The following is a 27070-nucleotide window of genomic DNA, read 5'->3' as shown; positions in this document are numbered from 1 at the left end:
ATGTTGAAATTTGGCTATCTTGCAGGAGAACTTAATATCACCGTGATATCGACATTTAGCTCCACGCCCAATGTACACTATTTTTTTCTCCAATGCGCTTGCAGTGTTTATCATTAAATATTCAAGTGGTCTGTCTAATGGCTTTCGTGGGCTTCGTTTTGCATATAAAACGAACAAGTGTTTGTTTTGATGTGGATAATTTTACACATTCCCAAGGCAAGGAGGTGCTGCCCCCTCCCGCCTGTGTTGGTATGCCCCGCCCCGACTCTCCGCGTCTCGGCCACTGGCAGTAGAGGACTCGGGTAGTCGGGAGTCTGGAGGAGCTGGGCAGGCAGCGCGCACTACACGGGCTCCCGCTTACGTCCGACACAGCTAGTGTTGCTCCCTCGGCAGTGGAGGTGATGATGGCGGCGGCTGTTGAGAGAGGAGGCTCCCGGGCCGCGTTCCTGAGCCCGAACAGCAATGCCGGTTGTGTACCGGCGCCGTCGACGCTCCCTGCCGGAGCCCTCGCCGGGGCTGTCGTGCTGGGCTCGGGCTCCGGCGGCATGCCTGTCCCCATGAACCTCTTTGCAACCTGGGAGATAGACCGATCATCACCGAACTGCGTCCCGAGGTAACGTTGACATTCCATTTTGTTTTGCCGTTTATGGTCGATTCTGTTGGATAAACAACGACCTCACTGGATAACGTGAAGCAATGCGAACGAGCTGCCATGCATTTCTGCTTTACTGGGTTGGCTAACTGAAGCTAACTAGCGAGATGGCTAATGCTAAAGCTACAAGCATTCATTAGTGGTGTTAAGAGTTCGCAGTATGTGTTAAAGAACCGCGTATTATCATAATAACGGCAAATGCTTCAGAGTGCCAGATTCGTAGAAACATTGAGCTTCATGCTTGTCAATACCATAATGAGTGTTGACTGCTTGTTTTTTTGTGTTTGTTTTTTGTTGTTGTTATTGTGTATTTTACCACTGTTATGGTAATAACTAGCTAGCAAAGTTGCGCTAACTAGTTTCTCTAACGGCTATTGCAGTAAATCGTCAGATTGACAGATGGCTGCAAATCTGTTCAAACATTTTGGGTACATTTAAATCAGAGTTCGGGTTAATTGACATCAACATTCCAGATGCACGATGATACGGGTGCTGTTTGTCCCATATTGTCATTTCGAAGCTGCACGGTGCCGTGAACCTTGTAAACAAATCGGACCTCGTCTTGTTTTTGTACGTTTACGCCTACCCATGCTCTCGTGCCTTAACTCGTCAAGCGCAAGCGTTAACGCATACTCGGTATGTTTTCACGGCCTCTGGCACAAGAATTGTTTTATGCACATTAACCGACACACTTGTCATGATGCCAGCCTCACTATACGATTTATCTTCAAGCAGACCTGTGCGTGCATTAGTATGCATCGCCGGTGAGCAGGCACACTGCTGCCACCTGACCAGAAGCCTCTCTGGGGAGCTGAGGGTACATTAATCAGCTTTGACCTAGATCTGTTCTACTCACTGGGGGGAAAGTGGGCTTGCAAGGGGAGGGCTTCCTCCACTCTGGATGTGCGTGCGTGCATGCGTGTTTGACTGCCGCCTGCATGAGTATGCAAGCAAGTGTGAATGGAGTCACAACATGTGAACAGCATGAATTATTTACTGCGGAGTTGACGAGTTTCACATGAGCAGATGAGAGATGACGTAAAACAAAAGAGCGGTTAAGAATACTGTATATGAATGAACATTGTTTTCTCTTTTAGGTCACATTATCTTTCTTTCCTTTACGGAAGAGGTGGTGTGTGTTTCTTGATTAACATTTCGAATAAAACCATTGTGCTGTTGTTACTAGTGTTTAGCTGTAATTCGTGTGGTAAAATGTACTTTTGATCATTATCCAGATCCTTATTATTATTATTTTTTTACACTTCAAGTAAACGCACTCAAACATTCCTTGACATCCAGAATGTCCTCATTTTAAAATTATTTCGCCTTTTGCAAATAATGTAGTTAGTCGATTTGTCATGATCTTAAGCATTAAAGGTATGTCCAAAAAAGAAAATAATTTTAGAAAAATTCCGCACACACTTTTTAATGGCACTGTATAACAGAACAAGAATAAAATAAACTACTCACCCTTCAAAGCTTGACAGTCACGTAGAGAAAACATTAAGAATTAAAATGTGCTGCAAGCTTGTCAGGCCATTTTCATGCTAGTCATTAGTAATTATGATTATCACTGCATGTTATTTTCAGTAGCATCTGCTTGGTAAAATGTGTGTGTGTATGACGTGTGTGTAATTGAATCAATTTACTGACATGCCAGACTTCTTCCCATGTAGGCAAAATATTATTACTACTACTGCTACTCTTTACCGGTATACTAAAGTACATAGCTCTAGTGACACTTCTGATATGTGTAACGGCAGTGTTAAAAGGCTCGAATGGAATCGGATATCTTCAGATCAGAATCAGGCAATGCAATTGTAATGTGATACACATTTCTGCCAATGAAATTGCATCGTAAACAAACTCATCCAGTATAATCCATCAGCCCAAGCTTGACATCATCACAATACCCTGATCAGTGAAGTATACAAACCAATGGTGGATCTGTATTTAGTGATTATTGTTTCCTCTTTTGTGTTGTCATTGGCCACTGTTAACTGGTTTACATGTATTTCAGTTTTTTATTTAAGCATGTTGTTTCATCTGTGAATTAACACATTGATATAGGACAGTGGTTCTTAACCTGGGTTCGATCAAACCCAGAGGTTTGGTGGGTCAATCTCAGGGGTTTGGCAAAGGTCATTCCTAAATCATATGATTCATGATGTGGTGCATTTTTGCCTGTCAGCAAAAAAGTTATTCTCTTTATGCACAAAACACTTACCAAAAAGGAAAACATACTCAACTTTGGCCCAAAAATAGAGGTTCTGACTACTGACCATAGAGTGGGTTACCAGTACTGTCACACCTCCTCCTAATCTGTAGTTCATGTTTACATTTTAATATCTTTCTTAGACCTTAGCACGCATCTCCTTGAATCTTTAAATAGTCACATGTGTGTTTGATTTATGTTTTTGTTTGTCTTACGTTGTGACAGTTCTATTCTTGGAAGATTATTATTATTATTATTTTTTTAATTCTTGGTCTTCACCTTAATCACTTCTGATACAATGTGGTACAACCGTGCAACTGTTGTTGCTGTTGGCTATTTAAAAAAAAAATAGTTTTTCATTTTACATACAGTTGTTGTAAACTTGTAACAAAAGCTCTGTGGTCAAGGTAGAACCCAGCGTGTTCTCTATTTTTTCATTTTTTTTTTTTACTCAACAAATAGCTGACTGTTGGGTGTTGCTGAGCAACCAAGGATGGATAAGGGGGAAATGTTGTTCATTATAATGAGGAGATTAATTCCTGGAATGCTTCTTTTTCTTGTGCTTTGAAAGAATTGCAGGTTTTATTCGACAGCAATGAGGATCCTAAGTGGAAAACAAACAAACAATATAATTCACAGTGGCACGACTAGATTGTTCAAACATTCAAAGAAGCACTAATTGAACATTGATTTTGCAAACTGGGAGTTAAATTTCCCGATCCAGTCCATGTTCAAATGCCTTTTTCCTCAACAGTTTGTCAATAGAATGGAACATGTACAATGAAAACACAATTCGAAATTCACTTAGCATTTTCAGAAACCTAAACGTCTGACAAACTTTCTGAATTTAAACCACCATCATGAATTCTAAAACCTGCACAAACCATAACAATGAATGTCTAGATAAGAAGAGTATAAGAACTTGAAAATGTTACATTTTTTTGTGGCAGAAACAGGGCCAGGCCTTTTTTTGTACTGTATGTCATGACAGTGTAAGTGTATAAATCTATTGCTGTTTGAGTTAATAAACTGTTTCATTTAGATGGAATGGTTAATTATAGTAAGAGAAGTAGTCTTTAGAAGTTCAAGACAAGTGCTTTAAAATGTCTCTTGAAAATAGAAAATCAAATTATATAAAGGGGTTGCATCACTGTTTCAAACTTATGTAAAATACAGACTTTGAAAAATCCCCCCAAAGAAACCCCCAAACAACCCCCGCCCACCACCACCACAGAAAATAAATAAATAAATAAAATAAAATAAAATAAATGAAACAACTTCATGGTTGGCCTGCAGACCACAACAAAATCCTGTCAATTTTCAGCTGATGTTATCTGTAGGGACCAGGCATTCTTTGTTCTGGGTCCCTTTCTGTCATTACTTGTCATAAATAAGTATACATGTCACCTAATTTCTTCTGCCCCATTCCTGTATAATCTATCAAAAGGTGGTTTGTTGACTATAAACAAGCACATTAGTTCTGCTTTGTAGTAGTCGTATAATAATTCAAATAATAATATTATTAGCCTAAATAAGAATTAAATGAAGAGTTTATCTAGTGTTGCGTCTGAGGTGGATCCCATATAAGGAGATGCAATATAGAGAGCCCTTTGCATGTAAAGTGCTGCTTAATATATACTTATATGTAGGGACTGTTCCTAAATTGTAAATCTAGTTATAAGCCACTGTAACGTCACACGTCTCCATACCACTTCAAGAAAACAATGACATCGACATGCTACTAAAACAACACTGCCGAAGAAATGTCATAATCTTATTTTGTCCATTCACGCCTTGCATCCTCCTCAGCTTTGCCCATTGTGTCTTTTAGTGCGGGGTTGCTGCAGTAATTTAATTTCATAACAGGAAAAGAAGCGATTGTAATCAAATGGGGCATACAGACACTGACAGCGTAATCCTCTGCTTCCTAAAGCATAAACACCCCCCATCAGCTATCTCAAGTGGCCTTTTACAGTGGGGATACAGACACAAATGGCAGTTGCATCACAATAGTTTGGATCACATCACTATGTAGCAAGAACTCCATTTTGGTGTGTGAGGAATTTATCTTCTTGCCCTCTAAATACAGTAGATGCAAATATAGAGATATAAATTTCATCAGCTCGGTTTGGGGGTTAATCAACTGCTATACTTAGAGCAGCTATGGCCAAGTGGTTAAGATTTCCATCTGCCACTGGTGAGACCCTGGTTCAAACGCCTTCAGACACATGGCCGCGCAGACAGCAATACCCCAAACTACTTGTTTGCTGTGATGGGTAAAATGCAGTTCAAATTCCGTTTGTGTGTACATGAAAAAAAAAAAAGTTCTTCTTCATCTTCTTCATTTCGTCCTGAAAATCAGATGTTGAAATCAACTGGACTTCTTGTTTCACCATGGTGTACTGTTCACACGATCTTTAAGGGTGGACCAATCTGCACCCTGACTCTTCCCATTTTCACGCTCACTCCCACAGCCTGAAATGTGTCAAAATCCACTTGGTTCCCTTCCTCTGCCTTCCTGGAGAAGGAGGAATTTCCTTGGGGCACGTTCCATTGTTGACCAAAAACCTGCACCCTGGGAGGTGGGCCAGGATTGAAGCTGTGGATTGCCCACCAAACATTTCAGATCTGTTCCAGTTCTTGAGAACAGGCAGGCTGCTTCTCTTGAATTCATCATGAAGGGAAAGGACCCAAATATACCCTTACCCCCACACCTGCCTGGATGTCAGAATGGGATAAAGTTCAGATCTTTGTTGGAAGGATAATGGGTTCTTTGCAAATTAAGTTTTATCCAGTTTTGTGTTGCAGTCAGTAAACAACCTAGACTCAGGGCGAATCTGATCTGTCTTTAAACTGTTTTACTCTCTGCCTTGTTCTTGCTCTACTTATTTCCCACCTCTCCCATAGAGGCATTTCCTGAGTTGGATGTGCCAGCAACAACACATGGACTATTCTTTCAGATACAACTCTGATGTGGATGAATGAAAGCACCTGACAGACCATCTGAAAACAAGCTTTGTCATTGTGGCATAAGAGATATTTTGCAGTCTACCAGAATTGACTGTATAATAAATACCTTGCTGGACTGGGTTACATGGACAGTGTGGGTGGAACGGCTTTTGACAACCGTCCAAACCGTTTGGTTCGTCTGTGTGCCGTTCAGTCCGTTAGAATCTGGTTAAGGACACATCATTATTTAGTGTGTCAACTCTCAAACAGCACTGAAGATGGGCCGCCTGCTTGTCTAATCCCAGATTAAGCAGTCTGAACTGTGTTTCGGTTTAAATTCTATATATCAGTTAGCCCAAAACGCTGTTGTACTGTGTTCCACCTTTCTTCCTCAATCTCAGTGTTTCTCAATTTATATTGAGCCAAGGCACTGTAACAAAAATTTCACAGCATGCCGCCAAACAGAAGTGCCGCAAAAAGTGCACATACTGAAATTATTATTATTATTATTATTATTATTATTATTTTGTCGCAGTGTATTCAAAAATTTGTTTACTTGGTGTACATTTGTGGCCTAAGGTAATATAATACGTAGGGATACAGAGCCGATCCCTGAGCAATTTTTTCCCCACTAGTCTCACCTCCCTCCTGACCCCGGGTTTTCACCGGATGCGGTTGCGGTGCGGTTGCGGTGCGGTTGCGGTGCGGTCCGGCGACGCAAGCAATTAGATTCCATTCATTCGAATGGTGCAGTTTACACCGCTTGCGGGTGCGTTGCGTGTCGACTGCGTCTCAGCTGCGGCGTGCCGCAGGCCTTCCGCAAGGATAGACCTATTTTCTATTTTTGCCGGACGCCGCAGCGGTAGGCCTCCGGCAAATGGCCATCTAGCACAAAACACATCGAGCGGGACAGGAAGACCGACGCAGTTTCAAAATAAATTTCCGGTTACCTTTCAGAATAAAACACTCGCCAGCTCCTATTTCGCAAGCTTTTCAGCAAAACGTGACGTGGGCGTCGCCGGGCCATGTGCTCATTCACGGTTTAGACACCAGCGAACATGGACGAGGAGAGGTTTATATTGGAGGTGGAAAACCACAAAATAATATATGACACGGCACATTCTTTTTATAAGGACAACCAAAAAAAGGATGCTGCATGGAATCTCATAGCAGAAGAAGAAGAAAAGGTTAAATCAAAAGAAGTCCACCTCTCTTTCTGCTTCTCTGTTGAGCACAGACTTTCTGTATGTTTGTCGTTGTGAAATGCCACATGATCGCGCGCGCGCGGTCCCGCGAGACACGTTGGGAAGTGGGCGGCGACGGAGCTGCCGGACCGCAGCTGTGCGGAGCCGGTGTGGATTGACAAAAAAATTGACCTGTCCGGAGCACGCAGTCAAGACGCAACGCACCGCAACCGCACCGCAACCGCACCGCAACCGCACCGCAACCGCATCCAGTGAAAACCCGGGGTTAGAGGTCTGAAAAAGTCAACCACTGTCTTCTTCTGCTTAGATGACTAATAGGATTTTCATTTTTATTTGAGAGAAGTACTTCATGTGCAGTTAAAACGTGTTTGAAGTTACAGTATTATGAATATTATAGTGTTACCAAGAAATTCTTAGTTTTTCTATTAAAATTGACCAACCTGAGGAATGCTTAAATTACCTGCCATATATTGAGGCTAATTTGCAAGCTGTTTGCTTCTCTGTTCACAAGTTAGCGCCTCCCTACCTGAGATCCTATCGAGGAGTCAACGAGAACATAAGAAATTAGATGTTTGTTGATCGTTATCATTTCGTGGAGACATCAATTAAAGATGTTATTGTGTGTCACTCACATCACAAATCAAATATCACAGTGTCTGAATTATTGCTACCAACACATGTCCTGATGTCCACTTGCTTTATTTTTCAAGCGGAATTGCCGTAAATTAAACTCGAATAAGATCACTGTTACTCTTTACAACCCAGCATATAGTTTTTAGCTGCTCTGGATGTATTTTAACCTTCTCTAGGTTAAGTTAGTATGTTCCTTTTTAGAACACAGTCATGCCAAATTCAACCTAAAGTGGACTGTAAGCCACAATATTTTGCTTTGTAGCACAAGCCTGTGGTCTGACGTCTCTTGTGATTTGGGCTGTAAACATGTTTTGCGTGCTCATGTCTTGTATGGTCACTAGAAACATAGGGCTGCTGACGTCATAAGTTGCTCTTCAGGTTTGAACAAAAGTGTTGTTTATCCCTGCAAAGTAGAAACAAAGGATGACAAATGCCTACTGAGTTCCTGGTAATATCTTTCAGGTCACTGAACACACTATGGCTTGTTAAAATTGTCATCAGACATCAGGGTAAAGAGTTGACAAGAAGTCCACTTAACCTTTGCAGGGTATTGTTCATTTGATTTGTTGTGTGTGACCAAGTCATACTGTTACTGTTCACCTTCACCTTCACCTTCTTCTTCTTCTTCTTCTTCTTCTTCTTCTTCTTCTTCTTCTTCTTCTTCTTCTTCTTCTTCTTCTTCTTCTTCTTCTTCTTCTTCTTCTTCTTCTTCTTCTTCTTCTTCTTCTTCTTCTTCTTCTTCTTCTTCTTCTTCTTCTTCTTCTTCGATCAGCACGTGTTAAGAATTAACAGGTTGCTTTTTTTAAAGTGAGTTTTGTGATTTATTTCTCTCTCACAAGCAGGAACAAAATCATCCATGGTGCTTCTTATTAGGGAAAAAAAAAATTAATCTTTTAGGAAAAAGCATTAAAACAGGTCAGCGTCTGTTAAAGGGTATGCTAGTGGTCAATGGAGTTATTTTTTCCAAATGGATGTTTTGGAGAAATCAAAGGCTTAAATTGTCAAATCTGAATTCTAGTAAACAAATACTATTCAGAATTACGTCAAATGTGCTAATAATCCTTTAAAAGTCTGATTCTGCCACAGTTCTAGGGAGCCTCTTGACTTATTACAATGACACAATTGGGAATTATTCTCTTGCAATCTCAGAAATCACACATCTTTATCCCAATCATTTAACTTTTGTTTTCTTTTTATTCCTATTATTAGTCAGATCCCAAAACGAAGTAGAGCCAACTCTTAAATTTATGATTTGGAGAAGTATGGATCTAAATCAAAAACTGAGAAATTTTGAGCATCTGTATCAAGCAATTAAATTACAAACAATTGTTTGTTTGCTTGCCTGACTATTCTACTAATCAATTTCTCTTTGCATTTCAAATGGTGAACAGTTTCCTTTTTTTATGACTTTGTCCTTGTGCCTCACTCCCCAGGCATGACCATGCAGTCAACCCACATGTAATCCAATTGTTACCTTAGTTTAACAGTAAGAGTCGGATTGAGCATAAAGTCGAGTGTGGCACGAGATGATGTGTTGGCAATGTGACTGTTGCTGTGTTACAGTATCAGATGCTGATAGGCTGGTCATTTGCAAGCAGCGTTCAATAAAACTGAGTTTGTGAAACAGATGTTAGCTCGTGCTGTGTAAAAGTATGTGAGAGTGAAGGTGACACTGGATGTTCCGTGTCTACAAGACCACAGGAAGTTGAATAATTTTTGGGAGATGTGGGGTTGAAAAGGGATTTTATGCAAACTAGTTTTGGCTGAGTTTGGTAGTAATTTTTTTTGTCAGGTCTTTTTGTTCATTATCTTTAGTACATTAAGTACTCTGAAACAACAAAAATCTTGTTCTTGTTTTTCAGCAGTTGAGTGTTCTTGTGATGACACTCGCTGTCTGACTGTTCTGAATACCTGCTTAACATACAGTGTTGTATCAAGAACTTTAATGCTCCCTACAGTTAGTGCCATAACTTGGTTCTGTGTTATTGTAGGCATTTGCTGTGATCATGTTATTGTTCTTCCACACTGCTGTCGTACCGTAATTGTCAACAAATCAACCAATTGTATTGTATTTATTCCTATCCTCACTACATGCTCACCTGCAACTTTCAAGCCCCCAGCACACATTTCTTTCCCTACTGGAATATGTTTGTTGACAATTTTACAGCACCAGAAAACTAATGCTCATGTTCTGTTGTGTATACACTTGACATGGCCTCTTTCCCCTATTTATACTGCAGGTTCAAGAAGGTTTCTTTTGTGGTATTAAAGCCCAAACGGCATATGGCCATCTGTGACACATAACGAGATATTGGGGGCTCAAATGCCTGTTGCGTGCAAACCTAAATACAAGTTAAGCTCTTTCAGTGCATGCATGCTCCTGTTTGAACTTGTTAAAACACATCTATGAATCATTCTTTATCACTGATAATGCAGAGCTGCCGCGCTTGAATTGCTTTCTCTATATTCGAGATGTTTGGGCCATGATAGTTTGTGATTTCCAATTCTTCCACATTTGTTGTGAATTTAATGTTGCTCAAATGTTTCACATAGTTAGTTTTGATTTGCTTGTTTCATGTGAATGGATTTGCAGTCTATCTGTAGTAGGTATGTATTTAGCATTGTACCTTGAATGGTAAGAATTAAGAACAGAATGCAAAGCAGTAAAAATGACCATGAAGTGTTATCTGAGGAGGAAATCTCATCCTCACAGTGGTTAGACTTTCCTCCGTTTTTCTTGTAAAATAATAAAATATTCAAAAGTGGCTTTCAGAGCAGCACACAATTTATTCAGGGCTGAATTATGCAACCAATCGTATGAAATTGTTATGAAAGAACAAAGTACTACGGCTTTCTTCCACTTGTTTTAATAAAAGAATAAGGCCATATGTGTTTCACACAAAGTCGAGGAGCAATAGTACATTGAAAGATTTGTTTCCCCTTTCTAACCTCCAGTGCATACCAAACATTCACTTTTTCATTCATCCCTCCTTTAAATCACTCTCTCCATCCTCCATTCCCCCTGCTTTGTGCCTCTGACAATTGCCGTGCAGTGATGCGAAGGCATGGAGCTGGAAAAACATCAAGCAGAGTGCTGACCAGGGGAAAATAAATACAAAAGTGTGTTTTTGTTTAGGCAGCTAAGTCATTTGTTCAGTTTGAGGGCTACATTTATGTGCACCACTATTGCAAGGTTTTTTCTAGGGGCAGACCAGCAGCAGTATCTTTGTAGTCACTTCAACTAAACAGGACTTCTATCATCACGTTACTTGAGAATGCCGCTATCACTTAAGAGGTCCAGAAATAGTGTTGCATTAGTAACCACAAGGGCTCTACTGCACATCTTGGAAGGATGTTTTATGAGGGAAGGATATACCCTGTTGGTTGAGTGATGCGGTGAAGTAACGCTCTGTAATCAAACAATTTCGAAATACCTCTTGGCCCAGACTTCTAACTGCAACCTGATTGAGAAGCTGTGGCAAGATCTTTAGAGTAACGATTCACATCAGGCAGTCCAAGAATTTTGCTGAACTGAAAGAGGAATGGTCCAAAATTTCTTGTGATTGTAGGGCAGGTCTGATGTGCAACTACAATAAACGTTTGTGTTCTGTTCATATTTATGCAATCATCATATTGTACGGTTTTTATTTTGTATCTTAAAATATTTCAGCTTTTTGTTTCCCAATTGTGCTAAACCATATTAAAAGTAGAAAAAGTTATGAAATTGTTTATCGTGGTCAAGTTTTCTTACATTACTAAAACCTGGTGTTTGAACAAAGGTGTGAAGAGTTTATACATCCATTATATGTTGTGTGTCAACATACTAAAACTCAAAGCAAGCAATCAACTAAAATTGGTGTTTGGTGCAAGAAAAAAAAAATGTTAAGGACCTGCATTCAACAAAGCTAGCAAAAACTCATAAAGGGACTAACGCGGATTGTTTGCTCAAAAGATAATGTTTGTCTGTGGGCTTTTCCCAGTGACAGCCTCAGTCTATCTGGTTTATTCTTCCGTCATTGCTTCATCAACACTGTGTGACACGCAATATAGCAATATCCTAAATTTATTTTATGATGGGCTAATTTTGAAGGCAACATGGAATTGTAAACATTTTGAAAGATTCATACTTAGCCATCAGAAGCCTTTGTGTAATTTCTATAATGAAGCTAATATTAGCTTCATTATAATACAAATACAATATATATTGTATTTTGCTGTATAACTGTCCATTACAGACAACTTATCAAAAACAAATATTTGACCGTGGTTGTTGAAATGAATTACCAGATAAGCTCGGCCATCTCCTATGTACACAGAGACTGCAGAGGTAGCCCTTCATTTCCTTTTCCAACTAACGATATCTGACAAATAATGATGATCTTTTCAAGGTGCATATGAGAATAAATATTGCAGCAGCAATGTATTAAACTACTCATCTAAAAAAAATAAATAAATAAAAATTGCCATTATTTTTAATTGTTTAAACACATACATTCAAAACTGTAGTTTTAAACAATGTTTAGCACTAGGGGTGTTTAAAAAAAAAAATCGATTCGGCGATATATCGCGATACTACATCGCGCGATTCTCGAATCGATTCAATAATCGGCAAAATCGATTTTTTTTTTTTTTTTTTTTTTTTTTTTTTTTTTTTTTAGGATTCACACCTTAAGCATGGAAGAATGTTATATGAACGGAACATTAAGCCTTAATATTTTATTTCAATGCTGTTCAAACATGAAACAAATTACAACCTCTATAAGACTGAAATTTCAGATAAATAAATAATACATTTTCATATAAATCTTACACTCTACAAGCTTACTGATTAGTATTTTCTAAATTTGAATGAAAAAAAATCGCAACAATCGACTTATAAATTCGTATCGGGATTAATCAGTATCGAATCGAATCGTGACCTGTGAATCGGGATACGAATCGAATCGTGACCTGTGAATCGGGATACGAATCAAATCGTCAGGTACTAGGCAATTCACACCCCTATTTAGCACATACATTGACATTACTGTGTTCAACTACTAAGTATCAATATTTTTGAAAATGATTATAGTATTCTTAGGAGGAAACTGCTTTATATTGTAATGGTGTGGCTCCATTCTACAATCCAAAAAAGTCAACAGTTGTTAATGATACAATGAATGGTACAGTCATTCTAATGGGCTTAGCTAGAGCAGCTCTACCCATGCCGCTGTAAGTGATGCCATGTAAGCTAAAGCTATTAGCTCAGAGTACTTCGGCACCTATTTGGCACCATCACTAGTCAACAAATCTGGCATCATGCATTTTACCCTAGCTTTTGGTTGTCTAATTATATAGTACAGTAGATTAATTACATTTTGTGGCTGGTTGGAGTGTAAATGAGCAAATGAGAACTGGTCCCACCCAAGACAGTCCCAATTAAGTTTTTATTTTACCCATTAGATGGCTATCATAGTATCATGGCTGTTGATGAATATTGGCATGGCAGTCGACTCAACTGAAGTACTAATGTGTAACTCCCATTTATGTGTAATTATTAACAGTCCCCGATGTTTATCAATCAACAAGTGTCCATTAAAAATAAAACCAAAACTATAATACAGAAATATTTTATTCGTCATACGATAAGGTGCTTTATGACTGTATATATACTGTATATTATGATGACAACAATCACCCAAACACTAATAATGGGACGAGAACATCAATAATCTTAATCAACAACAGATGACCCAATAAGATCTTAGATGAACTCAGTGCAAATAGAAAAGCAAGCAAAAAGGGGTTTTCCCTGTAAGCGATTATCAACTGGCAAACAGAGAAGGTTGTATCTCTTATCTTTGTTTGGCACCTCGTGTTTAACGAACTGTAGCTCGGTGTTAGATCCTCCCAACCACTCATACATTTTCAGTATTGATATTACTGTTTACTTTCTGTTTGGTAAGTGATGTTAACACAACTGTGGTAATAATGGAGAATAAAATTACTGTGTAGTTTAATGTTTTAACAAAACTACATATTGGGTTTGAAGCCTCATTTTACAGAGATTCCTAACATCTGTATATCTTATTGCTTGTTCTTACAGAACTTAATAATGCCAGGATGGGAAGTGTATAATGTTTTGGTAAAACTACAGTCAGTATGTTTGCATGAGTTTGGGGGAAATGAAACGTGGTTAAGTAGAGTGAAACTGCTAGCTACATACAAATGTTATTCTCACTGAAGTCATCGTCCCACATTCTCACATTTCATGACAGCGGTCAATTACAGTCTTTTCAGCTGTTCTCTTTCTGTTTATATGCTGTGGTGTGGGCAGTAGCATTATTATTTTCCTTGCATGAAATGATTATATAAAAGGCAATCGTGCTATTTAAACACATAGTTAAGTGATGTTGAGCGGCACCTGGTCTGTCACTGCTGTCACTTGTTTGGGTGGCGAAGTGAACTGGCGCTGGATCGGAACACACTTGCTGGAACCGGACGCGGCCAGATGGCTTCGACTTAACACTTTCAACACAACCCAGTGGTCGACTGAGTGCATATAACACCTCTGACACATGATTTAAAAAAAAAAAAAAAAAAAAAGCACTGTATGGTGATTTGACCCATTCAGTGCCTGCAGCGTTTTTAATTACGTGAATCCCAGTCAGAGAGAGTTAGAGAGAGAATGCGAGCTGTGACGCGAGAAATGTTGTTGAACCATCCGTCCTGTTTTCTGTCTTCCCCTCCCCCTCCTGACATAGCACCGAGTTGCTGGTGACTCATCCTCACCATAAGGCGAGTCGCATTCTACAAGGTATAACATTTGATTAGTCCAAACCCAAACAGATTTGCCTTTGGTACGCCACGGGTTTATGCACACGCACGTACACACAGCGTCCTGAGATTTTATTTAATTTTTTGTAATGTTCAGAAACTGTGTTTAATGATCATGCATCCTGACAGTGAGATGGTTGTAATTCATTGAACCTAACATGAAAAATCACTGAAGTAGAGAGAGCATGACACATGCATGTTTAATAGGCACATTCTTTTCCTGTCGTTGTAAATGCAACTTGGAGGTAACAAGAGTGAAGTAACAGGATGAACATTCACACGTTCATATTCACACTTACACATAGTTCCTCCATACACCACCCGAGACGTCATATCTTTCGCTAGCTATCGTTTTCCCAACGCCTTCCTGTATCACACTTGCCTAGCGGGGAGTTTGTAGAGTGAAATGGTTGTGTTGCCGAGCGGCTCTCAATGGTAGTGGGTGTCTGCATAGCTGGGTGTTTGCTTTGTCTTTCTTACTCACCTTTGACTGATCATAATTTCATGTAACGGGAGTGATGATGGGAAAAGTAGGTCATGAGGAAGTTCAGCAAACCTGGCTAGGGAGCTGTTCACTTGCTCCAAAGGAAAGAATTAGAATGTGGTTTGACCCTTCTTGTATTCATTTATTATGTCGCAAAAAATAAATAAATAATAAATTCCATATATCAGGATCAATGCTGTCTAGCATATTTTCGAAATAATGAGTGCTTACTCTTTAAAACTTTGTGCTATGTTTGGCCATCTGATCAATCCCTAATATAGCATCACTTTGGCATGACTAAATGAAAGACTTACTCTTTGATGACATAAATATTTTTCAGCATCTCTCACTTGGATGTGTGGCTCTTGGATGTGCTCCATTTTTAGTTATACCTGCAGGCCTAAAAATGTCCAACTTTTCTTTCATATTTATAACCTTTTTTCTCTCTCTCAATTGCAGGCTCTGCAGCCTCACTCTGAAAAAACTCGTCGTGCTCAAAGAACTGGACAAAGAACTGAACTCGCTCTCTATTGCTGTCAAAATACAGGTGAGTCGGTGTAATCTTTTGAGCCTTTCTTTTCAATACTTTGCTTGTGCTGCACCCTGTTTAACATAATCGCAAGCCTAGTTGACGATAAGACATGCTACTAATCCTGCCAATTGATAAAAAGCCTTCTTAGCGCAGGCGGCTCTGGTATGTCACATCCACTCACGTGCTTTAAATAGCAGACTAGCATTACTACTCTCGGCAGGTGCATTAGCACCTTAAGACGGATTTAGAATGTTATATTCACGATTATGGGTTTGCAACCCAAACAGGTGTTGACTCATCACCGTGTCAGCCCTAAGAATGACAACTCAACGTTAAAAGAAAATAATCATTTGTTCACATGCAACACCACATAGCATGCATTGCGTTTTACTGTTTGTGAAATGTCACTACTTACTTAGTTCCAACAATGAGATTTTAGATGAATGATATATATGACGTTTGTGATTAATTTGTTTGAGCAGCGTTACGCAGGCCGTAACGTGATCCTTCTATCTAAAAATATCTGTATGCTGTGCAGTGCTTAATGAAACAAATCCAATGCATGAAAACATGCATAGTGATAATTAAATCTGAAATTGTTGGAATCACTTCATGACATCTGAGCGGTGTCTGCCCATTGCCCAAATACGAAGAGTTCTCTGGATTTTCAGCAGTCTCTGTGGAGATTGTAGGGTGTCAGGCCTTCATCAATGTCTTCTTTAATGGTATATAAAGATAATTACATTCACTTGAGATTCTTTTTAATCAAGAGCAATTGTAGTCTACCATGACTGCTGTTTATTCGTTCTAACCTACTTTTAGTGAGGACATTTTCAAGCACAACTTTACTTAATTTTAAGCTTTCGATTACAAAAATGTCATAAGGGAGTGAACGATGGTGTAACGGTTCATTTGCCAGACTTCCGGCTCGCATCATGCGTTCAAGTCCCACTTAGTGATGGTGTAAATGTGAGTGTGTGAAAGGTAGCCTACCAAAGTCCCCTGAGACAAAAAAAAACGCAGACACAAATAAGATTTTAACACTTTATTCGCATAACAATCCTTGTTTACGCGGAACGCACTCACGGCGAGACCAGAAACTACGAGAATGTATCAAGAATAAGAGACATGGAGCTAACTTGGGCTGTGGAGGTGCACAGAGGAACAGAAGAATAATCCGGTGAAAACACACTTCTCTGTCAGACTTAAATAGATAGCGAATGGATCAGATTGGCTGTGGCCAGACATGTGGGTAACCCTGATAGGTCGCTGAAAACAGGACTGACATGGAGTTCTCTGATTGGCTTCTGACCAGATAAAGAGATTAAAGATTCTTGACATCACATAGGTTCTGACCAATTGAAACTAGTTGCTGGTTACATGCTGATTGCATCAGTTCAAATCAGACACTTGACCCAAACATAACCCTTGCCCCAAACAAAACACAGTCATGACAGGTAGTGTTCGGCAAGTCAATGAAAAACAACATACAATGTATATGCTTGAGTTATAAACAAATATGTTGGAAAATTCATGCATTTGCTAAATGGTTCCCAAATAATGAAACGTCTCTTCTGGCACATTGATGGTGTTGGGCCATGGCCCGGCACGATTCCACATGAACGTGAGCGTAATGTAAACAATCATGTCATACCATTACTGTAATGCAATCATTTCTTGCCATTTAATCATGCTGGCATTATCCACAATAAAAATTGGACAAACAACTAGAACTAAACCACGCATCCGTTCTCTGTACCTCTTATCTTCACTAGGCTCGCCGGTGTGCTGGAGCCTATCCCAGCTGGCTTTGGGCGAGAGGCACTGTACACTCTGAATTGGTCGCCAGCCAATCGCAAGGCACAAACAGAAAAACAGCCATTCACACACACATTCACATCTAAGGACAATTTACTGTTGAGTTTTCACTTAACCTACCATGCATGTTTTTGGTTATGGGAGGAAACTGGGGGTGGGGGTGGGGTGGGGGTGGGTGCTGGAGCGTGCTGGAGCCTATCCCAACTGGATTTGGGCATTAGGTGGGGTACACCCTGAACTGGTTGCCAATGCCACCCAATCGCAGGGCACACAGGGATGAACAACCACTCACACTCACAAGCACACTTAGGGACAATTCGGAGTGCACTATTAACCTGCCATGCATATCTTTGGAATGTGGGAGGAGACCGGAGTGCCCGAAGAAGACCCACGCGGGCATGGGGAGAACATGCAAACTCCACCCAGGGAGGCCGAAGCCTGGACTCGATCTTGCGTCCACAGTACTGGGAGGCGGACGTGCTAACCACTCGTCCACCGTGCCTCCCAAAATGTCGACAAAAACGTAAAAAAAACCAAAAAACTTTTCAAATAACTGATACTTTTTTTGTTCTTTATATTACAGCCATCTATCTTCAACTGTCTTTACCTTTGTTTTAGCAAATCAGAGGATAAGTAGTTTGGATAAGGAACGGATGTTTAACTGAGGTTAGATGTGCTACATCCTATCATTTGGCACAGAAAGACAAGAGGGGAAAGGCTTGTTACGGAGCATAAGGGCGAGGGGAGAGAGGGTGATGAGGACATTGAGTACAAGCATTTCTTGCCAAGGCTGTGTATTGTAAATGCATGTCAGGCCGTTAGTGAGTGCTTTTGTGCCCTGATTCATTGTACCAGCTATGAAGCATGAGAGAGAGTGCATACAAGGCTTCTTTTGTGGAGCACTAGTGACAAGGTCAGACATGGCCTGTGATTTTTCTCTCTTTTTTTTTTTCCCCCCCCCTCTTTACAGAATTAAGCTAGTGCTTCAGTCACTGTTTAGGTTGGGACAGTATGTCCTTCTCAACAAGATATTCAGCCACAGTGCTTGGATGCATTTTACAGTCATCTGTTAGTGTCAAAGCAGAGATTGCAAGTTTTAGCAAACGGGTTTACAGTCAGATTTTGGTGTCATTATGGCTGGATTTGCATTTTTTCCTGGATATTTTCTGCCCATTCCGTCGGCGTAAAGTACGAGAACTAGATCCGTCGGAGAGGAAGAACAAGCCAATAAAACATTCTGTTTTGGATTGCAGTGACTTTCCTTGTAGACGTTTGCAGAGTGGGAGGTGTTTAAAATTTCCCTCGCAGGTCACACATTTTCAGACACAGAGAGAATGATTTTGCTCTTGGTCACTGTGGAGTTGGTGCTTTCATTGCACAGATTGATGGGCCTATGAGGTTATTGTTAACTGTAGTCGTCGCATAGAGCGTGGCTAAAGAATAGTACATGGCTATATTGAAATCATTATCATTGAGGAAGTTTTTAATAGGAAATGCTTATTTTGAAGCAGCTATTTATATGTTTCAAAACAATGAATCTCACCCCCTTCAGTTGCGGTTATGGCAATAAGATGCCGAGCAGGAATCCAGGACTCTTTGTACTAGGTTGCCACAAGGTGTGACTTTGCATAAATGTGTGAACCAGGTTGAGACTAAAATAAGACTTTCTCACTTTATGTATGTTCCTGTTCACCGTACTGAGGAGGAACAAAAAAAAAAAAAAAAAAAGCTTTGCTTGTCTTCTGATGAACTTGATACCACAGTTCAGATGTGTAGCACTCTCAGTCCAGAATGTGGAGATTGGCTTGCATTTCAAAGTGTGACTCTATCTTCTAGGGTTCGAAGCGTCTTCTGCGATCCAATGAGTATGTCCTCCCACCCAGTGGACTAATGGAGACAGATCTGGAACTCACATTCTCACTACAGGCAAGCACTCTGACATTGTGCTGTGAATTCTCACACTGACACGGCAGTTACTTGACAACTATAATTGGAGAGAAACTTGTAGCCACTCTGGTACCCTTTGCAACCTCATTGGTGTTTCTTGTGTTTCAGAGCTGTGTGTTAATATTGCTGTAAGTTTGTACTGACATGAAAGTTTAAAGAACAAATAGTTCTTAAAAGTATTTGGTGACTTAATTTTAAAATAATGTAATGTGATATTCTTGAAACAAATTGATGTCACTGAAGTAGCAGACTGAACATTTATTAGTCTGTCACTTGTCTTTAAGTTTCCCATCTTGATTAAAAAAAATAAAAAATCTAATTTTGAATTTAATCTCCCCTGATAGGCCTCCCTATTAGAGCAGTCGCTTCATTATCTAATGACAGACATAATTAATCATTCTGGCTACAAATGAATAATAATCCTATAAAATTGTGAAATACTGCTGATACAGAAGTCTATGGTCCACATCAGGGCTAAATTAAGTTCCTGCTTAGTGGTCTGAGACTACCCAAAAACCTATAAAAATGTCAGACAGGTGACAAATGTAAGGAAGAAACTGGATAAATGAGCTGCAGATGCTGCCATAGAGGATTGCGTGTAAGTGCAATAATAATGGGATCTACAACTACATGCTGTGTCCCACACACTGGAGCATGTTTTGTAGATTTTGGCCCATGACCAAATTAGGATATTTCGTCTATTATGGTAGATAGACTGCTTTTTATGTAATCCCTAGAATTCTACAAACCTGTTTTTCGAATCTGTTTTTTTCTTCTTCTTTCGTTTGTAGTATCCCCATTTTTTGAAGAGGGACGCCAACAGACTACAGATCATGCTGCAGAGGAGGAAACGCTACAAGAATCGAACCATCCTGGGCTACAAGACTTTGGCTGTGGGAGTTATCAATATGGCCGAGGTAATGCACGTTTCCTTTGTATGCGGTAGTTTCACAAGAGAACTGTTGTTTGCATTTTTGAAGAAGAAAATCGGCTCATCACTCTGACAGACAATGATTGACATGTATTCATAGCCTTGTACCTTCGTTTTCTTGCTGGTATTACACTTGACTTTTAAATGATTCATGCTCCTCACACACTGCTGTATGAGATTATGGGCCATCTGGAGCTGGCTTTGGATGTGCTTTTTTTTCTGAGAGCACTGCTTTCAGCCATGATATGTAGAAATAATGGACCAAGAGCTGGTCTAACGCCCAGTGTGGTTGTTTATTTAATGGAAACACGGCTCTGTTGAAGTCCTCGATCCAAGTCATTTGGGGTGAAGAATCTGCGAGCGAGGGCTAATGTTTTATTGCATATTACAAGCGGTAAAACACAAAGTGGATTCTTGTATGGATGTTGTTACATCAGACAAAGGTTTTCAATTTATTTTGTTTATTAATGCCTGTTGTCATGAAGTGAAACTGCATGCTTTTTGTGATGCTCTAATCTCTGACTTGTTACATAAGGTTTCTGACAGGCTTTTGTGGAGGAACATTGGGGAATAGAGATGGGGTACAGATTCTAAATCCCAAAATCTTTTAATATTTATTTGGTGTGTGTATTTGCAGGACAGAGATGTTGACTAATATAACTATTCCTCCAGTTAGATGTCGGATTCCATTTCTAATTTTCTAACATACAATATTTGATGTTAAAAGATATTAGCCATAGCCTTGGAAAAAGGAATGTCGAACCGCATGAATGCTATTTTTAGACCACAAGGCCACGTGACTTTAGCAGCTTGAACCCGGAAGTGGGTCAGAAAGAAGTGCGATCATTGATGAGACGTGCAAATAGTGCTTGTTTTATTCTCGTTTATCTCTGGAAAAACAACATGTCGAGTAAACACAGCTGTTATGGAACTTGCAGAAACCACTCCAGACACTACAACCGTCCACATATGAAGGATGTATTCATTATTTGTTTCCCAAAGCCAAAAATTCAGTCAAAATTGTGAATGGGGATCAAGTTAAAGAGCAGTTTAACGCCAACAAAGTGAAGCCTTTCACCTTCATATGGGGTAAACATTTTGTTGGGGGGCATCATACATGCATGCATCCTTCTAAATGACTATCCTGCCCTTGCCGGCCACCGCCATCCTGAAGAGGGAAGCGATTGCCTTTTTTTTTATGTATTGTTTTGTTTCGAGTTTGGCACTACTCCGACTGCCGGACGACAATGAAAAAATGCTAAAATGGCGTTGCCCCTGTTGTACGGACCTGTCTTGCTTACCGCCTGTTTTTTTTATTTTTTCTTTCCTTTCGTGCAGCTGTGACATGTATGAAAATGTATCTGTATGGCCTTTTTTTTTAAATTAGGGAAGCGGGTTTAAAACGGGAAGGATATAATAATTGAAAGTATTGAGATATACACACACGCTACACACATACACAAAAAAAGCAATACAAATTTACCCCCAACAACTATCAAAGACGTAAGACAACCAGATATGACAGACAGGGCATATGGTGGTAAAAGAAGGATAGCTTGTTGAAACTGGAGAATGTCAGTTGCGTAGGACGATGTTTTGAGGGGGAGAAAAAAAGCATTTACCTGTGGATCAGGTCGGCTCTTTTCCTCATCTTTTTCAGCCTCTACACGCAAGCCATCTCTTCGATTGAACATTAGTATGTTCTTGGACGACTATACCAGTGACTATGGCACCAGGGATGACATTCTCGGACAGAATTAGTAGATTTAGCGCAGTAGACATCTCGCTAGTAGACTGTTTACATTCGTCTAGCATGACTAGCCCACTGAGTTTGACCCTCTTCGCTAGACTCATTAATATTAAGTGTGGTGACATATATTGTGCGGTTCCCTATTAACATTAATATCTGAAAATAAGGCTAATACATTGCTCCAGTTTGGTGTCAGCTGAAGCACAACATCCCACAGGCCGCTTGTATGAACGACTAAGATCCATCCATTTTCTTGACCGCTTATTCCTCACAAGGGTCGTGGGGAGTGCTGGAGCCTATCTCAGCTGGCTTTAGGCAGTAGGCGGGGTACACCCTGGACTGGTTGCCAGCCAATCGCAGTGAATGACTAAGATGAAATAGAATATTGTAGTATTCCTCTTTTTTTTTTTTTTTTTTCTCTTTTATTCTGAGCAATTGCAGGATGTTGTCATGTTTTTAATTTGGTCTCCAGCACTCATCCTGAATTTGAATGGCCTTTCAAATGAAGATTCCAAGTGCAGCCCCTGTTAGTGTTTGAGGGAAATTATCCGACTCCCTGCATAGCAATTCATATTGTGAAATATTACAGTGACTCCCCAGATAGAGATTGGAACTAAAGCAATAAAACTGTTTGCATGATACAAGCAAATTGGCTTTGGACTGTTAGACAATCACAAAGGAAAATGAGCATTTCTGTGGCAGTGAAGATTCATTTAGCGATTGTTTCGCTCTCTGCCTGTAATCATTCGCTCGGTGTCGAACAATGTAATAATAGAGGATACCTCTCCTAGATCATTGTTTGGCTCCGTGAAGATAGAGATAACATTCTTTCATCCTTCCGCTCCGTTGAAGGAAGTATTTGATCTGTTCGGCTTCAGCGTGTCTCCGCTGAGTGATTGATCCACGCAAAAATTGCATGAGGCATGATTCCATCTCAGCTATGAGACGGATGAGGGGAGCTTGTCCTAATTGTATAAGAACATACATAATGAAGAAGCACGGGAAACGGAAATTAGCGAGTCCATTTTTATATTATGATCTTGTCTTTATGTTCAGGTGATGCAACACCCTACAGACGGAGGCCAGATTCTCGGTCTCCATAGCAACGTGAAAGAAGCGCCAGTGCGCGTGGCGGAGATCAGTGTGTACTCGCTTTCCAGCCAGCCCATCGACCACGAGGATGGCAGTGGACAGGCTGGACGAAAGACTAAAACCTCAGGTGGGTACCGTCATCAACCCCCTCCCAACATGCGACCCAGCCTAATCCTGACCGACACTTCAGTCTTTTTCTTTACTTTCGCCACATGGATCCCATTTCCCAAATGAAGACGGAGTGAAGTCCAATAATGCTTTCCCAGCCCAGGGCTGAGAATATGTTACTCTCCTCTGCTATGGTTGTAATGTTGATCTCTCACTTGAACAGATGTCGGGCCCATTACCTTACACTGCTCTAATTCTGGACAGTGGGGGAAATATTTGGCCTAGCTTACGCTCCACGCCTTCATCCTGCTATGCTGGTCCCTCGCTGCTCTGGTTGTTATTAAGGAGGTCACTCAAACATAACAGATGAGCTCATGTACCAAGTATTAAGCCCGTGTCACTTTGGGAGAAAGTTTATCTTGCTCCTCTTTGCACTGATCCTTTTATGACATCCATCCTACTTAAATGAATGGAACAGACATTAAAATGAACTTATTGAAAAGAACAGAAAATCCCAGTTATAAATGGCGGCTTCAACCAATAAAATTAGCTATTTAAACAGTAGTCTCCTCAGACTAAGAAAGGTCAAAGTAAATGGGTTTGATAATCATGGTGGAAAGTGCAGTCAGTAAGTAATTAACTGAAGTGGCCTTGGATTTCTGCCTGCTTCTGTTTGTAATTTTTTTGGTTTACACACCATATTTCTGTAAATGTATTCATCTATTAAATTAGTTTCTGATTTATTTGCTTCAGACCGCTCCCCAGACATGGACAACTATTCTGAGGAGGACGATGACAGTTATTCATCCGAACAAGAAGCTAGTGATGATGCGGCTCATGGCCAGGTGAGTGCCAAAAAGAAAGATGTTTATACTGTTTTGAATTTGATTGCTTCATTTTAATAGCTCACAAGTGTTTTTCATACAAATATGCACAGTATAATGGCTTTACTTAACATTAACTATGCCTTCCAAATTGCATACAAAATAGGGATAGACCTATCGACGCTCATATTCAGCATTTCGATGAATATCAGCATCTGCCATTTTGAAGAATTACACGGCCAATAATAGATCCATTTCAAAAGGCGTTCAGGGAAATTAAAAAAAAAATAAATAAAACTGGGAACAAATTATTTACATTTTCATAGATGCTTATGATCCTGGGAACTCTGCACCGTTTGTCTTTGAAATTAAAACTAGATAAAGTACAATTTTAATACATAGGATATTTTTAAATTTTGAAAAACTTTATTTACAATGGGGAGCTATTTATTTCAGTTTTTATTTAACTTTTGAAGACATGCTACTACATTCCTGAACTTTTTGTTAGATTTGTAAAACAACGTCAATCGACTAAGATTTTTTTTAACCTCCAATATTTTATGAACCCTATACGTCGTTCAATAAACATATACTTAAAAATTAAAACAAAAATCAGAACTGGAGTTTGTATTTTTAAATTTTGATGCCAATATTTTCCCTTTTAGTGAAAAATTAATATCTGCTCCAAATGTAGGTTATCGGCGTCCTTGTCTACTAATAATTGTTATACGCGCTTAAAAAAAACATATCGGTCTATCTCTAGTACAAATCCAGAGTACATCGCTGGTGTAGAAACAAAACTTGTTTGAATTTACTTTTGAATTGAATGCTTTGAGGTCAGAAGTCAGAATCTTCAAGTTGAATATTTTCCATGTCACATTAATATTAAATGCAGTTAGTCCACCAACTAGTTAAGGCTGTATCAACAGCGCCACAATTCAGTGAATTCTTAGCAATCACTATCTGATGCTAGCCATTAGGGGTGTGAATTGCCTAGTACCTGACGATTCAATTCGTATCACGATTCACAGGTCACGATTCGATTCGATACCGATTAATCCCGATACGAATTTATAAGTCGATTGTTGCGATTTTTTTTCATTCAGATTTAGAAAATACTAATCAGTAAGCTTGTAGAGTGTAAGATTTATATGAAAATTTATTATTTATTTATCTGAAATTTCAGTCTTATAGAGGTTGTAATCTGTTTCATGTTTGAACAGCATTAAAATAAAATATTAAGGCTTAATGTTCCGTTCATATAACATTCTTCCATGCTCAAGGTGTGAATCCTAACCCGAAGTCAGACGTTTTGTTGAATATTTTTCCATTAAAAATGGAAGTTTAAAAATCGATTCACACACACACCAAAAAAAAAAAAAAAAAGGCAATGATGATAAGACGTTGAATCGGTAAGACTACCGAATGAACAATTCTGAGCTCTTAAAAAAAAAAAAAAATAGATTTTTTTTTTTATTGAATAGATTCGAGTATCGCGCGATGTAGTATCGCTATATATCGCCGAATCGATTTTTTTTAACACCCCTACTAGCCATACATAGAGTCATTTATCACATCTCCCTTCCGTGTATTTCAGGATATTTACGATGAAGACGATGAGCTTCGCAAGCCCAAGAAACCCCGGAGGAAAATGATTCGGACCACCTCCATGACGAGGGTGAGCTACATGGACTTATACGCTGGCTAATCATTGACCACAAGAATGACCCAAGACCGTTGTTTTCTGACTCAGACGCTGTTAGGGGAAGCACACAGTGTGTTCCATTTGTGCAAGCCCATTAGGAGGATGTGGATGAGCATGTAAATGAGATCTGTGGTTTCAGTGGACTCAGTTACTAAGATGGTGGCTGCTATGGCTGTAGATGCGTAATCTGCAAGACATGTCTCGGGAGAATTTATAAATCGGAATAATTGCTATTTTCACCATGGCGATAATTTCCGCTCAATCTGTTTACAATTTTGTTTTTCTCTGTTACAGCAACCGAACTTCAAGCAGAAATTTGTGGCCTTGTTGAAGAGGTTCAAGGTAACAGATGAGGTGAGTTTCAAAAGAGGAATAGCTGCATTGGTTTGATTGATTCCCAAGAGAATGTGTTCAAGGTTGAAGCAGAAGACATAAAAGTGAGCCTTAGAGGGGAACACCCGTGTGGGAATTCTGCTATAAATAAAGCCTTTAATAAGACAGCTGTTGAAAAGTTATTTAGCTGCAGTTGGGAAAGATCTCTTTCTATCAGTATTGACTGACTAAACTGCATCAAGCCAGATTGTTGCTAAAGTATTCCTGACAGGAGCTTCAAGCATCATTATGGTGCTTGGCTGCATTATCCCCCACTCATGGATGTATGATTCAGAAATTGCCATTAGCAACGATATGTATGCTGAATCCATTAAGGGATTTATTGTCCAGGATTTAATCTAATGATAAATGTTGGATAGTATTTAAATTCCATTTGTCCCTCTTAGCAGTCAGTCCTTGTAAATAAATGCAGAATATACAGTGCACACTGTAATAAAAAAATTATATCTTAGATTTATATAGCACATTTCAAGTTAATGGCTTATAATTGTGTCAAAAGCGGACGTAGGCATCAACCCTTCGATGTCCATATAATCTGTGCTAGACCATAGATAGACCTTTAAAATGATAATTAACTGATAATTATCTGAGTCGCTCACTGCATTCGGACTGAGTTTGACTACATTTCATGTTTCTGGACTCCTCAGTTAGCCTGATGATCTTTTATCACATTGCTTGTCGCTAATCCCTTCCTTGTGTGTGACTGGACAGTGTGCACGGCCGCCGTTCTATAAATACGTAGCCTCGGCGGTAGAGAAGGGACAGACTGTGTTTATCTGTTCCCTGACAGCTCATGCACTTATGGAGTGGCATTAATCACCCGATTAGTCCCAAAGCCTGCCGTGTGCACTTCCTATGATACGTGCGCATCCCCACTGTGCAGCCTGCAAATCAAAGTTCAGCTCTGCAGGTCTCTTCTAGCATTTCCTATCTGATTGGCCCTCTTAAAGTCATGGATGTATTTATAGCAGTTTGATTTTCATGGCGTCTTTGTGATCATCATTTTCAATTTATCC

At 39.6% G+C, this 27070-nt stretch overlaps 1 protein-coding gene across 2 annotated transcripts in view; it reads left to right on the top strand.

Moving 5' to 3' along the window:
- Window positions 1-264: 264 nt before the first annotated feature.
- The window catches only part of LOC144001074 (phosphofurin acidic cluster sorting protein 2), a 43279-nt gene continuing 16473 nt past the window's right edge, over window positions 265-27070 (top strand). The window contains exons 1-8 of one of the 2 annotated variants that reach the window (XM_077495048.1): window positions 265-613; window positions 15414-15501; window positions 19141-19230; window positions 20043-20168; window positions 22989-23151; window positions 23886-23977; window positions 25554-25634; window positions 25956-26015. In XM_077495048.1, the coding sequence (XP_077351174.1) occupies window positions 402-613; window positions 15414-15501; window positions 19141-19230; window positions 20043-20168; window positions 22989-23151; window positions 23886-23977; window positions 25554-25634; window positions 25956-26015 (912 nt within the window). In that variant the 5' untranslated portion in view covers window positions 265-401. The remainder of the gene's footprint in view (window positions 614-15413; window positions 15502-19140; window positions 19231-20042; window positions 20169-22988; window positions 23152-23885; window positions 23978-25553; window positions 25635-25955; window positions 26016-27070) is intronic. The other variant, XM_077495049.1, reaches the window with a different exon arrangement.

The sequence above is a fragment of the Festucalex cinctus genome, chromosome 14 (genome assembly GCF_051991245.1).
Source record: "Festucalex cinctus isolate MCC-2025b chromosome 14, RoL_Fcin_1.0, whole genome shotgun sequence".
NCBI classification, from domain to species: domain Eukaryota; kingdom Metazoa; phylum Chordata; class Actinopteri; order Syngnathiformes; family Syngnathidae; genus Festucalex; species Festucalex cinctus.
The sequence above is the reverse complement of the archived record's forward strand: the minus strand, read 5'-3'. Positions and strand labels throughout refer to the sequence as shown.